Source organism: Eulemur rufifrons, chromosome 5 (genome assembly GCF_041146395.1).
Source record: "Eulemur rufifrons isolate Redbay chromosome 5, OSU_ERuf_1, whole genome shotgun sequence".
Lineage (NCBI taxonomy): Eukaryota > Metazoa > Chordata > Mammalia > Primates > Lemuridae > Eulemur > Eulemur rufifrons.
In genome coordinates this window covers 42,528,640-42,542,219 of record NC_090987.1, presented here as the reverse complement: position 1 = coordinate 42,542,219, position 13,580 = coordinate 42,528,640, and the positions used below count along the sequence as shown (strand labels likewise).

Genomic DNA, 13,580 nt, shown 5'->3' with positions numbered 1-13,580 from the left:
CTGGGCTCAAGCAATTCTCCCACGTTAGCCTCCCAAAGTGCTAGAATTACAGGCATGAGCCACCAGGCCCACACAACTCCTATTTTCAATCCATTATTTTTATCAAAAATTATCTTCTAACATTAAAAAATAAAATGTGGTAAAGAGGACTTAAACATAGATAAAGAGTTAGTAAACATCACCTAGCCACTTTGGTTCATTTCTTCAAGACAGGAGTTCACGGCTCTACTCCAGACTTACTGAACTGTGTGCTTAGGTTCTTTGAATGCACCAGTCTATTACTTGGCTCAATGTCTTTCTTTGTTTCTTCCTTTCTTCCTGCTGTGTCTCCTTCCCATGTACTCTCCATCTTTAGGTTTGTTCCTCTTTATAGTTTAGATGTTGCTTTCTCCAGGAAGCCTACTGACAGTTGGTGGTTGGATGGTGGAGCCTCTCATTGAATTAGCCAACACCGGAGAAGAATAGGTTTTATGGGGAAAATTGATGTGCTTCATTTTGTTTGTGAAATCTGATCAAGTGTCAGTTAAACAGTCAAGTAGAGGTGTGTAGTAGCTTGTTGGGTACACAAGTCTGGGGATTAGGAATGAAGTCTAGGTTGAGAGTATAGATTTGGGAGTTACCAGCTTGTACCTGGTAATTAAAGCTGTATAGTATATGAGATAAGCTAGGGAGGAGAGTATGGGTTGGGAAGGCAAGTATTGAGCTGAATCCTGAAGAAAACCAACATTTAAGAGAGAATGAAGGGAAGAGAGGAAGATTGAAGAGTGGGCAGTAAGATTAGAGGACAACTAGAAAAGCATGATCTCATGGAAGCCAAGCATGTCCAGTAGGATGAGGACCATAAAAAGAGTGTTCATGGGACTGAACAATGACAAGCAAGTCTTAGTGATCTTGGCAAAAACACTTCAGTAGATTAGTGAGCAAGAAAGCCAAATTACAGCAGGGTGAGGGATGAACTGGAAACAGTTCATGTAGCCACTTCTTTCAAGAAGCTTTGCTGTTAAAGGGAGGTAAGATGAAGATGTGGGATATCTGTAAGAGAGGTTATTTAATGCTAATGGAAAGGAGCTTGGACAGAAGGGGTTGTAGATACAGGAAGCAGGGCAATTAATTGATGGAACTCAGTTATTAGGGAGATTGGTATGTCCGGATAGAAGGATTACCTTTAGCCATGAAGATGTTTTGACAGAAGGAAATGAGGAAAACAATGTTATGGGTGCAGTGATGTGTAGTTTAGGGGGGCCAAGAAATTAAATGACATCTACTTTAATGAATTTTTCTCCTCATTGAAGGCAGAGGTAGTTATCTACTGAAAGTGAAGAGGCATAGTAAAGTGGTGTTTTTGCTAAATGGAGAAGGTTTGAAATAGTTGCTGTAGAGAATAAGAGAGAGAATAGCCTTGAAGAATAAAGATTGTTGATTAGAGACAGAGTTTTAAGTTGGAGACAACAACATAACAGTGGTATCATCTGCATAGCTGTGTGACTTGGTGTATTTGCTCAAGCACCTTCATTTTCAGCCTAGATTGGAAGCCTTAGGCTTGGTATAGAGAAGGTGACTGACACTTAGTTTATCCAAGGTTACCATTTGCTCAGGAGATGTGATAGAAGTATCGGACAAGACAGTTGAGGAAGTTGGTTAAAGAGATAAACCATAAAGTCTAGACCAGGAGTTGGCAGACTATACCCCACAGGCCAAAGCTGGCCCACTACTTGTTTGGGTTTTTTTACATTTTAGATGTTTACATTGGTACCTATATAATACCTATAATGTGCCTCTTGGTCTACAAGGCCTAAAAATATTTACTATAACATTTGGCACTTTAGGAAAAAGTTTGCTGACCCCTTACCCAGACTAAAATAGAATTATAAACAGGAGGAGACTAACAGATAGGTAGAGAATAGACAGTTCAAGGGACTTAAGGTCTCCAAATAGCAGGTATATCAGGAGTGAGTGAGTGAAAGACCTGGGAGGGATAGAGGTGGTGGTGAGATTGGATTGTGAGTTAAAAGATTTCAGAGCAGGGGCAGCTGGGAGTGATCACATGGTAGAAAGTAGCCAAAGCAGAGGGGATGTGACTGTCAGTAGAGTTGAGGTCAAGGAACTCAGCACCTGAGTGGAGATAGTGAAGTTGCCCACGAGTTGGAAGAAGGGAAGACTGAAGACCTCCCATTCATATTGCCAATTTGGGGCAGGAGAGTTTATATGATAAATAACAGAATCAAATATTCAGTCCCTAAAGGTGAGGGAAACCTGACTGGAAGGCTGACCGTTATTATTATTATTATTTTTTTAAGACACGGGGTTTGCTTAAGAGCCAGCAGTGTGGAAGAGGTTGCTAGTGGATGAAAAGGCTCATGCATTAGTCTGCGTTCATAGATGGAACCATGCCACAGGAAGCAGAGCCACCGGAACTTGGGATGGTGAACTGAAACTGATCACTAGGGCTTTCAGCTGTTTTGCTAGTGATTCATGTAGAAGGAGACGGCTTCCTTTGTTGCTGCAGTTCTTGAAGATAGAACCAGCACGAGATTGTGGATATAAACTTCACCTTTCCTTTAGTGCTCTGTGGACGCAATCAGAATGACTTGCCTTCACTAGAGGTCATTCTTACAGTAGAACCAGCTAGATGGCAGGATTGTTGAAGAAGAGCTTCCCCATAAATGACCTTCAAGTCCTTTCTAAATCCACATTCTGTGATAAATTAAGTAGGATGCAATTTTCTCTATAAGCTAAAAAAAGAAAACCCATTTAATTCACAGATGATTCTTCACCTCTGATTCCTGCTTGTGTATTACTGAGTACCACCTCTGTTGCAGGCACTTTGTAGGGCTACAAAAATGAGTGAGTGATACCCCTTGATATGGTGCTATTTATACATAAAAACCTCTCCTTTAGCCATTATTTCTTTGTATGTGGGAAAGTGGCAGTCACACTTCACTTTTTAAATTTTATTTGTTAAATTTAGAGATAGGGTCTTGCTGTGTTGCCCAAGCTGGTCTTGAACTCCTGGGATCAAGCTCAGTTTTTTTTCTTTTTGAGATATGGTCTCACTGTGTTGCCCAGGCTGGTCTCAGTCTCCTGGGTGTAAGTGATCCTTCCACCTCAGCCTCCTGAGTAGCAGGGACCATAAGCGTGTGCCACCACGCCCAGCTTACATTTTCTGCCTTATTTTATCCTAATGTCAGGATCACAGATAGAACATTGTTGTCCACCAATATGAATATCTCATGGAATACAGTCAAGAAATGTAAACAAAACCTTTGCTACTCTCTCCGTGGCTTGTGCAATAATGCCTCACATGCAGTGAGCTCTCAACAAATGTTTTTTTAATTGAATTGAAATCTTCCATTTCTGTAGTAGCATAATTTGTACCTTTAGGCAAAACTTGATTTTAATGTGTTGTTTTGTGTGTGTGTGTGTGCTTGTTTTTGAGTAGTTGATGGATTTGCAACTGAGTGACAGTAACTTTCGTCGACACATCCTGTTGCAGTATCTCATTTTATTCCAATATCTCAAGGGGCAGGTCAAATTCAAAAGGTAAGTTAATATAAGTAAACAACTTATAAACAGCAGAAAAGGACTTGCTTATTGTATTTTTCTTATGTATTGGGTCTGTTTTATGTATAAGGGCAACATCTTTGAAACACTTCTGTTGCAGTAGACATACAACTAATTGGGGACTTTCAGATGCTAAAATATTTGTTTTAAGGAGAGGGTGTTAAACTGTCAGTGCTAATCTTTCCTGCTGAGCTCCAGGGCTTCCTGGGAGTTCTCATTTTTTATTGGTGGGTGGAGGTCTCTGCTCCAGACTTCCATCATTCCCTTCTCACCTCACTCAGACCTTCTCCAAAGCTGATTTGCAAACTAAGCCAGTAACATGTCTCTCACAAGGTATAGAGCTGTCTAGGATACATTAGAACTAAAAGATGCAAAGGAAATCTTGAAACAAATAGTCTTGAAGCAAATAGGAGTTCAGATTTCTATGAGGTTTCATAAAACCTCATCAGAATGTTTACTGTCTGTCTAAATCATCTGGGGACAAGACCATTTTCTCTTGTCCATAATTGAAGTGGAGCCCATCTTTACTTGACAATATTTGTGTTAAGTATGCAAAGCAGTGTGGTATTAGTCATACGAAGGATAGGACTTTACTGCTTGCTGGGTTTGAATCCTGGTGTTACTTGCTGTCTTCAGTGCAGCCCTTTTAAACTTATAATAGGTAGCAGCATATGGTAAACACCAAAAAATGTTATTTCTTATCCTTCTATTTTGGAGGCTTGGTATAACATAGGAGAAAGATCAAGGACTTTGGAGTCAGATTTAGGTTTGAATTCAAGCTTTGTGGCCTTGGGCAAATTATCGCATCACTGTAGTTTCTGTTTAATATGTGCATGTAGAATGAGAATTCAATGAAAATGCATGTAAAGTATTCAGATCCTAGCACATGGTAGTCTATCAAAATTTACTGGATGGCTATAAAGGGTAAGTTCATAGTGAAAGGTGTTAGTGGCAGCTATTAACAATTTGGGGTTTGCCTATAGCCTTTTCTAAGGTTTTGGGTTTTTCATGGCATTTTGAAAGAGTTTTAAAGGAATGTACCATGCCATTCTGAATGTGCATCATATTTAGGAATATGTTAATATTGTCTCGAGATTTTCATCTTACATTAAACTTATTTTAGGAAATGTTTATTGTTCTGTAGTTAATCTGATTGAGTAACTGAATGTTTTATTCTTCCATACACACCTTCATATCTTCAGTTCTAACCCTCTTGAGGATAAAGTGCAAGAATTTTCTCTTATAGTTCTCTCATTTGTGACTCTTATCTTGGTAATTTTTGACACAGTAGTATGGTTAACTTGTATGTTAAATGCCTTGTGTTTTTTAAACCTTTAAATTGAACATACATCACTGTAACTCACGCATGCTTTCATTGCTTTGTTCTCTAGTTCAAACTATGTTTTAACTGATGAACAATCACTTTGGATTGAAGATACTACCAAATCAGTTTATCAAGTAAGTTCAACACGCAACAAACCCATGATTGAAAAAATGGAAATTTAGAATTTTCTTTGTTTCAGCCCCAAATAGGAAAATAAGGATAAAGTTAAGCTCAGGTACAAGACCACAAACACTCCTTGGTTCTCTGCCTACAAACCACTCCTATGATGCAGAAAGTTGTTGAAAGCTTAGTATATTCTTTCTAATCACAGCTACTATCTGAAAACCCCCCCGATGGAGAAAGATTTTCAAAGATGGTAGAGGTATGTGTTTCATATTTACGCAGTCTTCTTAGCAGCAAATAGAATTTCAAAGGATTTCATTATGCAAATACAATTTTTGTTTTTCTCAGCATATATTAAACACTGAAGAAAACTGGAACTCATGGAAAAATGAAGGCTGCCCAAGTTTTGTGAAAGAAAGGTAAATATATATTCATCACAAGAAATATGAGAAAGGCACTTCAAATATAGTTTGATAAGATTATATCATGTACAGATATGTGTAATATGTATTTCATATAAAAAATATAAGTTGAACTCTGTAAGAGTACACTTTGATTACCTCTATTTGTATTTTTTACCTCAAATTTCTTGTCATTAAGTTCCCAGAAAAACTGATCTATATTAATTAGTGAAACAAATGCTGTACATCTACTTCTTGTAATCCAACCTACTCTGTGGCATTTTTGTCATATCTGATGAGTGTTCTATCATAATATGAAGCTTTTGGTCTTTAGGAAGAAAACAATAACTGAATTTTCTTTTACATTAAACATTCTTCCATTTCTGTTATCCATTTGTAATTCCAAAAATAACATATGTTTTGTTCACCACAGAACATCAGATACCAAGCCTACAAGAGCAGTGCGGAAGAGAACAGCACCAGAGGACTTCCTAGGGAGAGGACCCAACAAAAAAATTCTGATGGGAAAGTAGGTTAACTTGTCTTCTCATGTAAGATGTTCTTAGTTATTTTTATATTTTGACGATGTTACTTTAAGAACTGCCTAGTTTTACACATCCAAATATAATATGAATTTGTATTTGGCACATACATAGATACTAAAGCAAACCACACCCTTCAGTCTATCTTGCCTGTTAGGTGGTTTCATGCAGCTAGATAAACCTTCATTTTTGTCTCCAGTTTTAATATCCGTGGCTCTGGATGTGCCATTTTTTCCATTTCACAGACAATAGAATTGCTGTTTAGACTGATGCAGCTCACTTCTAGTTGCCACAAGGTACCATAATACTTGAGTTCTGTTACCACCCAGTTAACCATCGCTTTATATTGGGCTTGAATGGTTTTAGAAAAAACTAATGATTATATGATTATCATTCATTATCATGATTAATGATTATCATTATATGATTATCCATATTCTCATATAGAAAATTTGTTAAATACCAAAAGTTATGAAGGAGAAAATAAAACCCATACTGTCATCACCCCAAAATCCACTGTTTGCATTATGTCGTTTTTCTGTTTAGTTTTAAGGCATATGAGGATGGTGTCCATAAACAATGTATTTATTTATGCTTCTTTCTGTTTTGTAGTGAGGAGTTGACAAGGCTTTGGAATCTCAGTCCTGACAATATGGAAGCCTGTAAATCAGAGACAAGGCAAGTTGAAAATTTTTCAGATGAAGTATTGCTTTTCTCAAATGCTGAGTAGATACAGCTTTTTCTCACCTATGATTAGAGCTTAAAAGAAATTTAGAAGTTTATTATGGTTGAACTTTTGACACAGCAGAATATGGCTTCCCACCATACAACACCTAGAAGTACGATAAGATAATTTTAGAAATCACAAGATAATAAAGATTCACAAACAAAACTGAAACTACAAACCAGAAGAGTAAGCCTGTAAACTGATGTGGTTACATCCAGCTGGGGAGCAGTGCAGAGATTCTCAGTTTCGAGAACCTGGGAAGTTGGGTTGTAAAAGTCACAAAAGAGCAGAAGGTAAGGCATTAGGCCTGCACAAATTTGTGAGCGAGTTTCCCCTGAATAAAGCTGAACTTGCTGCAGCACTATACTATCTGTAAAAGAAGGGGGGTGGGGGGGACATACTGGCACAGGAAACAAGGAAGCTTGCCTATTTCTACTGAGGTGTGGGTGAAAGCTTAAAATATTCCCCGAGAAATTATTAATGTAACAAGTATGTTTTCATGTAGTCTTGGAGTTTAAATTTATATTACCAGCAGTATAAAGGAACCCTCAAGCTAATGCAGTGAACTAGAAAGTCCCAGCTGGTGATAAAAATCTTTCTGGAGGTCACACCTTCAAACTCAAACCACACAAGTTTCCCACAGATAAAAATCCAAAGATAAGTTCACCATCCAAACTTAAAAAACATTCATGGGCCAGGCGCGGTGGCTCACGCCTGTAATCCTAGCACTCTGGGAGGCCGAGGCGGGCAGATCGTTTGAGCTCAGGAGTTTGAGACCAGCCTGAGCAAGAGCGAGACCCCGTCTCTACTAAAAATAGAAAGAAATTAGCTGGACAACTAAAAATATATAGAAAAAATTAGCCAGGCATGGTGGCACATGCCTGTAGTCCTAGCTACTTGGGAGGCTGAGGCAGAAGGATTGCTTGAGCCCAGGAGTTTGAGGTTGCTGTGAGCTAGGCTGATGCCACGGCACTCACTCTAGCTTGGGCAACAGAGTGAGACTCTGTCTCAAAAAAAACAAAACAAAAACAAACAAACAAAAACATTCATGGAAACAGTCCACGAGAGTCAGCAGATAGGACAAGCTACAGAAGTTAGCCACTTGGGATAGTAAACCATCACTTAAAGGCTGTAAAATAAGTATATTTCAGAAACTTAAAGACAAAATAAGAAGAAATTGAAAACTAAAGAAAAGAACATGACACTGTCAGAAGGGATCAGGCAAATTTCAAAAAACAATACTTCTTGAAATGAGAAAATAAAGTCATTGAAATTATAAAATAGGCAAATTATAAAATAGACTAGACACGGTTAAACTAAGAATTAATGAGTTAATTAATGATTCAAGAAATCACCCAAAAAATAATATGGAAGGATCAAGAGTTAAAAAATATGAGTTAAAAATGATAGAATGAAGAGGCCCAATAAACATCTAATGGCAGAAGCAACAATAGAGAATGGGAAAGAGGCATAATTGAGATAATGGCAGAGTAGCCATGAATTCCTCTGTACAAGAAATAAGGAGGATAAACCGAATAAATCCATATCCCTATACATGAAAATAAAGACACCAGAGAGAAAAACAACCCACAAAAGAGAAAAATTAAACTAACTTCACGAACAACAAAAGAAATCAGAAGACAGTGGGATGAGAGCTTCAAAATGTTGAAAAGTATCAACCCAGAATTCTGTAACAGGTCAAACAAGTTGTCATCAGTTGAGTGATTGAGAAATAGTTATTTTCAGACTAAAACTGTGAGAACCTATAATCAACAGTCCCTAGTAAAAAAGCTGTCATAGAAGGAAACTGAACCCAGTATGCAGGAGTGAGTTGCAAGAAAGACATTAGTAAACATGAAGAATTCTAAATAAGTCTTATCAAGAATTCACTGTATAAAATAGTAATAACTACTAATTAGGGGTTATTTTAAAAGGCAGAGCTAACGTACTTGCTAAAAATGACATGTAAGACAGGAAGGAGTGGTCAGAATTAAAGAATGTTATAGATCAAGGTAGAGATAATGAATAGCTAGACTTGCAGGCTTATTAAATATGTGAAAGAAATAGAATACTAATTTTTAAACAACTTGAGGGGTAAGAAGGTAAATATAGAAAATTTAAGCAATCAAATAGAAGACAGGAGAGAAAAAAAGCACAGAAGAAACAAGTGACAGAAAGCACAAAACAATATAGTTAAATTTAAATATATAATAGATGTAAATGGACTTTCTGGCTCAAAGACAGAAATTGGCATTATATTTTTAAAATCCATCTATATATTATTTACAAGAAACACCTAGGTTGAAACCAAAAGAATTAAAAAAAAAAAAAGATGTAACAGGCATAGTTATGTTAATATCAGACAGAAAAGTCTTAAAGGCAGAAAGCATTATTAAAAATAAAGGCAATCATTATATAAAGATTTTTAAAAGTATCAGAAACATACAGACATTTTAAACCTTATTTCCTGAGAATGTAGTCTTAAAAATTTGACAGAAGTAGAAACTAACCAATCCACTATCTAGTAGAAGAATTTTGACATACCTTTCTCAGTATTTAATAAATCAGGTAGAAAAAAATTTAGCATAATACATTCAGAATTTAACAAGATAATTATAGGTTTGGTCTTATAGAAACCACAAATTTATGTAAGCTATACATGCATAACAAAAACTTACAAAAGTACTTAAAAAATTCTTAACACGCTTCTGTATAATCAAAGAAGAAATCATAATGGAAATTAGAAAACATAGATAACTAGAAATTAGAAAACAAATGATAATGAAAATACTGCATGTTCAGATGTTGAGGACCTAACTCAGAATAAAGAAGAAAATTTATAGCCTTAAGTGTATATATTTTTTTAAAAAATAAAATATAAAAATTAACCAAGTTAAGTAAGAGTCCAGCACTGAGGCTCAGAAGAACAGAGTACACTCAAAGGAAGCAGAAAGCAAAATAAGACTAGAAATCAATAAAATAGCAAACAAATAATGGTGAGGGTCAACAAAAGAAAATTTTTAAGACTAGGAAAAAAGATAAACTTCTAGCAAGATTAATAAGTAAAATTAAGATTCCCACCAAATCTATGAGAATAAGCCAGGTGTGGTGGCTCACGCCTGTAATCCCAGCACTTTGGGAGGCTGAGGCAGGAGGATCACTTGAGGCCAGGAGTTCAAGACCAGCCTGGGCAATATAGCAAGACCCTATCTCTACAAAAAATTTTAAAAAATCAGCTATGCATGGTGGTGCACACCTATAGTCCCAGCTGCTCTGGAGGCTGAAGCAAGAGGATCGCTTGAGCCCAAGAATTTGAGGTTACAGTAAGCTATGATTGCGCCACTGCATTCCAAGCCCAGGCAACACAGCAAGACCCTATCTTTAAAAAATAAATAAATGAAAGTAAATGTTAAAATTTTTTTTTAAATATGAAAGTCAACCCAGTAGAAAAATGGACAAAGGAATAGTCATATTCAGAAGTAGAAACCTTAATCTGAAAAGATGCCCAACTTCGCTAGTAACTAGAAGTACAGTTAAAAACCACAGCAGGCAGTTTCATAGCCAAGAGATTCAGCAATTTTAAAATACTAAGGTTTTATAGGAATTGTGGATAAAAATAATTTCCCAGCACTGCTGGTGGGAATCTAAATGGTATAGCCACTTTAAAAGACAATTTGGCAATGTCTGAAAGTTGTGTATACCCTAAGACCTAGCCCTTCCACTCCTGGGAATAGCGATGCTAAAATAGTGTTTTTAAAACTTCAGGTTGAGACTCATTGGTGGTTTGTAAAGTCAGTTTAGTAATTTCAACCAGCATTTTTTAGTGAAATAGAAAATATACTTTTGTTAAACATTAGCTTCTATGCTGCACAAATACCTGCATATATTATGTATATTGGGTTGCAATATAATAAAATGAATTTCTTACTGTGGGTTGCAATAGAAGTTTGAAGGCCATGGTGCCTAAAGAAATTAGTTCATCCACAAGAGTACAGGTACAAGAATGTTCATTTAGCATCGTCAGAGCAAAAAGTAGGAAAACAGCCTAAGTATCTCTGAACAGGACATGCATAACTTGTGGCATGTTCATAAAATGTAATACATTAGAAAATGAATGGATGAGAACTACTGTACAACATAGGCATACTTCAGAAAATCAAGTCGTAGAAGAGTACAAGCAGGATTCTATTAATAGAAAGTTACAAACATTCAAAACAAAATATACTTAAGATTTTTTTTTTCAGGCACAGGAATAATAAGTACCAAATTCTGTATAGTGGCTACCTCTAGGGAGAGAGGAGAATGCATTAAAGAGCCTCAGTTGTGTTTGTAGTGTTTCTAAAAATCTGAAGCAAACATGGTAAAAGCTTGGTATGTGAATACAAACATGTTTGTTACATTAGTCCTGATTGCTTGAAATATATACTAATTTTAAAACTAGCAAATGGTTCGACAACATTTGTCAGTAATAGCTCTGGCTGAGTTTTATTGTGAATCCTGTTTTGTCCATATGACATGTAGAAGAAAAGAGTGATGATAAACTCACAAGAAACTTCACAAACCTGTAGTGTTTATTGATTAGGGAGCATGTAATTTTACTGAAATGTTAGGTTGTAAGATTGAAATGCCAGAGTTTTCTTTAGAGAGCCCATTTTTCTAGTTTTAATCAAAGATGTCTTCTGAGCTGATCCTCGGATCTAATTTCTTTGCTTGGCTCTGTATTAAAATTTTATTTCTAAAAACAAATTCAAGAAAGAGGCAATTAAAAACCAACCATGCTACCATGGTAACAATTTAAGAGCTAAAAGTTAAACTCTTAAAATCTCATTATGGCCTGGTTATTATTGATAGTTTTTATTTAATTAATCGTGGTTAAAAGAAAAAAGGACCCATGGAAGAGACATAATGTTAAAACCTCATATTTGTTGTTGAAATTCAAATGCTATAAAATCCCCGGCTGCCCTCGTGAATAGCATATTCATACATTATAGTACACAGTGTATATTACATCATATACAATATATAGCAAATAATATATATTATGTAGTATTGGACTACCCCCTTTATTTATTGCCCTTTTTTAGTTTTGAGTGTTTTAACCTCCTTAAAAATCTGAGTTCTGAAGTCATCTAACTGTAACTAAAGTATGAGTACCATTAGAAACTTCTTTGCTATTTTATGAGCATTTATAAGAACATACATGATCCTCACTAGTTATTTTACAATACCCAGGGAATACATGCCAACTTTGGAGGAGTTTTTTGAAGAAGCCATTGAACAGGCAGACCCTGAAAACATGGTTGAAAATGAATATAAGTAAGTAATGTTTTTTATTTTCTCCAATACTTTTTCTTAGGAATTGTGTATACACAAGAAAGCTTATGAAGGGAGCCAGTTGATAGTACTGTTTCCTCTTAGATGAGTTTATGGTCCAAGTTCACATTACTACACATCCTGATTTCGAGGTTTATTCCTGTTGACTAAAAAGCATGACTTGAAATCACCTTTGTTTTAAAATATAAGAAAAATCTCCCACATCTGCCTTCAACAGTGACCTCTTTCTCCCCTTCAAAGTACAGCATCTCCCAACAGCCATTGTAATTATTGCCTTCATTTCCTCACCTTCCGGTCTCTCGCCAGCCCACTCCAACTGGACTGTCTTTCCTGTCACTCCACTGAAACAGCTCTTACCAAGGTCACCTGTTCTCTGGCCTCTCAGCAGCATTTGCCAGGTGGCCTGTCCTAGGATGTTTTCTTCTCCTGACATCCACGAAGCTCCACCCTCCTGCTGTGTGCCCTTCCCCTCAACACCCACTCTGCCTCAGTCTCCATCACAGGGCACCTCAGCCTCTCAAATTTTGGAGTACCTTCAGGACTAGTCTCAGCCTCTTTATCTAGAACCTTCTGGGTGATACCATACAGTCTCATGGTTTTGAATAGACATTATAGAGTAGTGATTTAGGGGCAAGGGCCCTCTTGTCAGAATGCGTAGGTTCTGATTCCTCTACCATACTGACTAGCGCGACTGGGGCTAAGTTGGTGTTTAAGCCCCATGTCCCTTTCCTCATCTGTTAAATAGTTGCAGTCCCAATTTCACAGGGTTATGCTGAGGATTAAATAAGATGATTCACTTTGAACCATGCATGGCATGTGGTTAGCACACAATATTCCTGACCAGTGTGACTAGAGTTGTTACAGTCACTGTGGTCTCTGTGGTCAGTGCCCCATGTATCAGCCAGTGATCTTTAGATAAATGCGTAAGTCCAGTCTCCTGCCTAACCCCTCACAGTGAGGGCCGGTTCCAGACTCCTTCCCAGGGCCTCTTTGATCTGGCTTACGCCTAGCTCCAGCTGCCTCTTTGCTCATTTTTTTTTTTTTTCTCTGCTTTAACTTTTCCTTTCAGGACCTTTGTGTTTACTATTCCACTTGCTTGAACCACTTTTCACTGAGGTCTTCCTGTGGCTGGTTCTCTCACTCCAGTCCCCTGGCTGGGTCGCTCCCCCCTCCCCAGACTCCTCTACTGTGTTCCCGTGGTGTTTGTTTCGTAAGCGCCTAGCCCCATCCAAGGTTCTCATTGCTCATGTTTTCCTTACCACTGTCTGAAATTATCTTGTCCCTTGTGTGCCTGTCAATAATGCTTGCCGACACGTCCCCATGACTCTGTCAGGTACCAAGCAAGTACTTACCATGTACCATTTCACCATTAAGGAAACTAAGGCACAGAGGTTAAATTTATTGAAGTTCTCAGCTAGTAAATGGCAAAGCCAGGAAAATCATTCTGGCCTCAAGGGTCCTGCTTTTCACTACAGCATGATTCTGCCTCAGTGTTGAGGGTGCACATCATCTGTGTGTCTCCACAACCCCAGTGTCTGGCTCAAAAGTATCTGTTAATTGAACAAGTA

General features: G+C 37.2%; 1 protein-coding gene across 2 annotated transcripts in view; it reads left to right on the top strand.

Annotated features, from left to right (window-relative positions):
- Positions 1 to 13,580, top strand: part of THOC1 (THO complex subunit 1) — a 63,176-nt gene that overhangs the window by 45,430 nt on the left and 4,166 nt on the right. For both annotated transcript variants that reach the window (XM_069468528.1, XM_069468529.1), the window contains 7 exons: positions 3,440 to 3,540; positions 4,953 to 5,019; positions 5,217 to 5,267; positions 5,357 to 5,427; positions 5,843 to 5,938; positions 6,564 to 6,629; positions 11,911 to 11,994. In XM_069468528.1, coding sequence (XP_069324629.1) covers positions 3,440 to 3,540; positions 4,953 to 5,019; positions 5,217 to 5,267; positions 5,357 to 5,427; positions 5,843 to 5,938; positions 6,564 to 6,629; positions 11,911 to 11,994 — 536 coding nt within the window. The remainder of the gene's footprint in view (positions 1 to 3,439; positions 3,541 to 4,952; positions 5,020 to 5,216; positions 5,268 to 5,356; positions 5,428 to 5,842; positions 5,939 to 6,563; positions 6,630 to 11,910; positions 11,995 to 13,580) is intronic.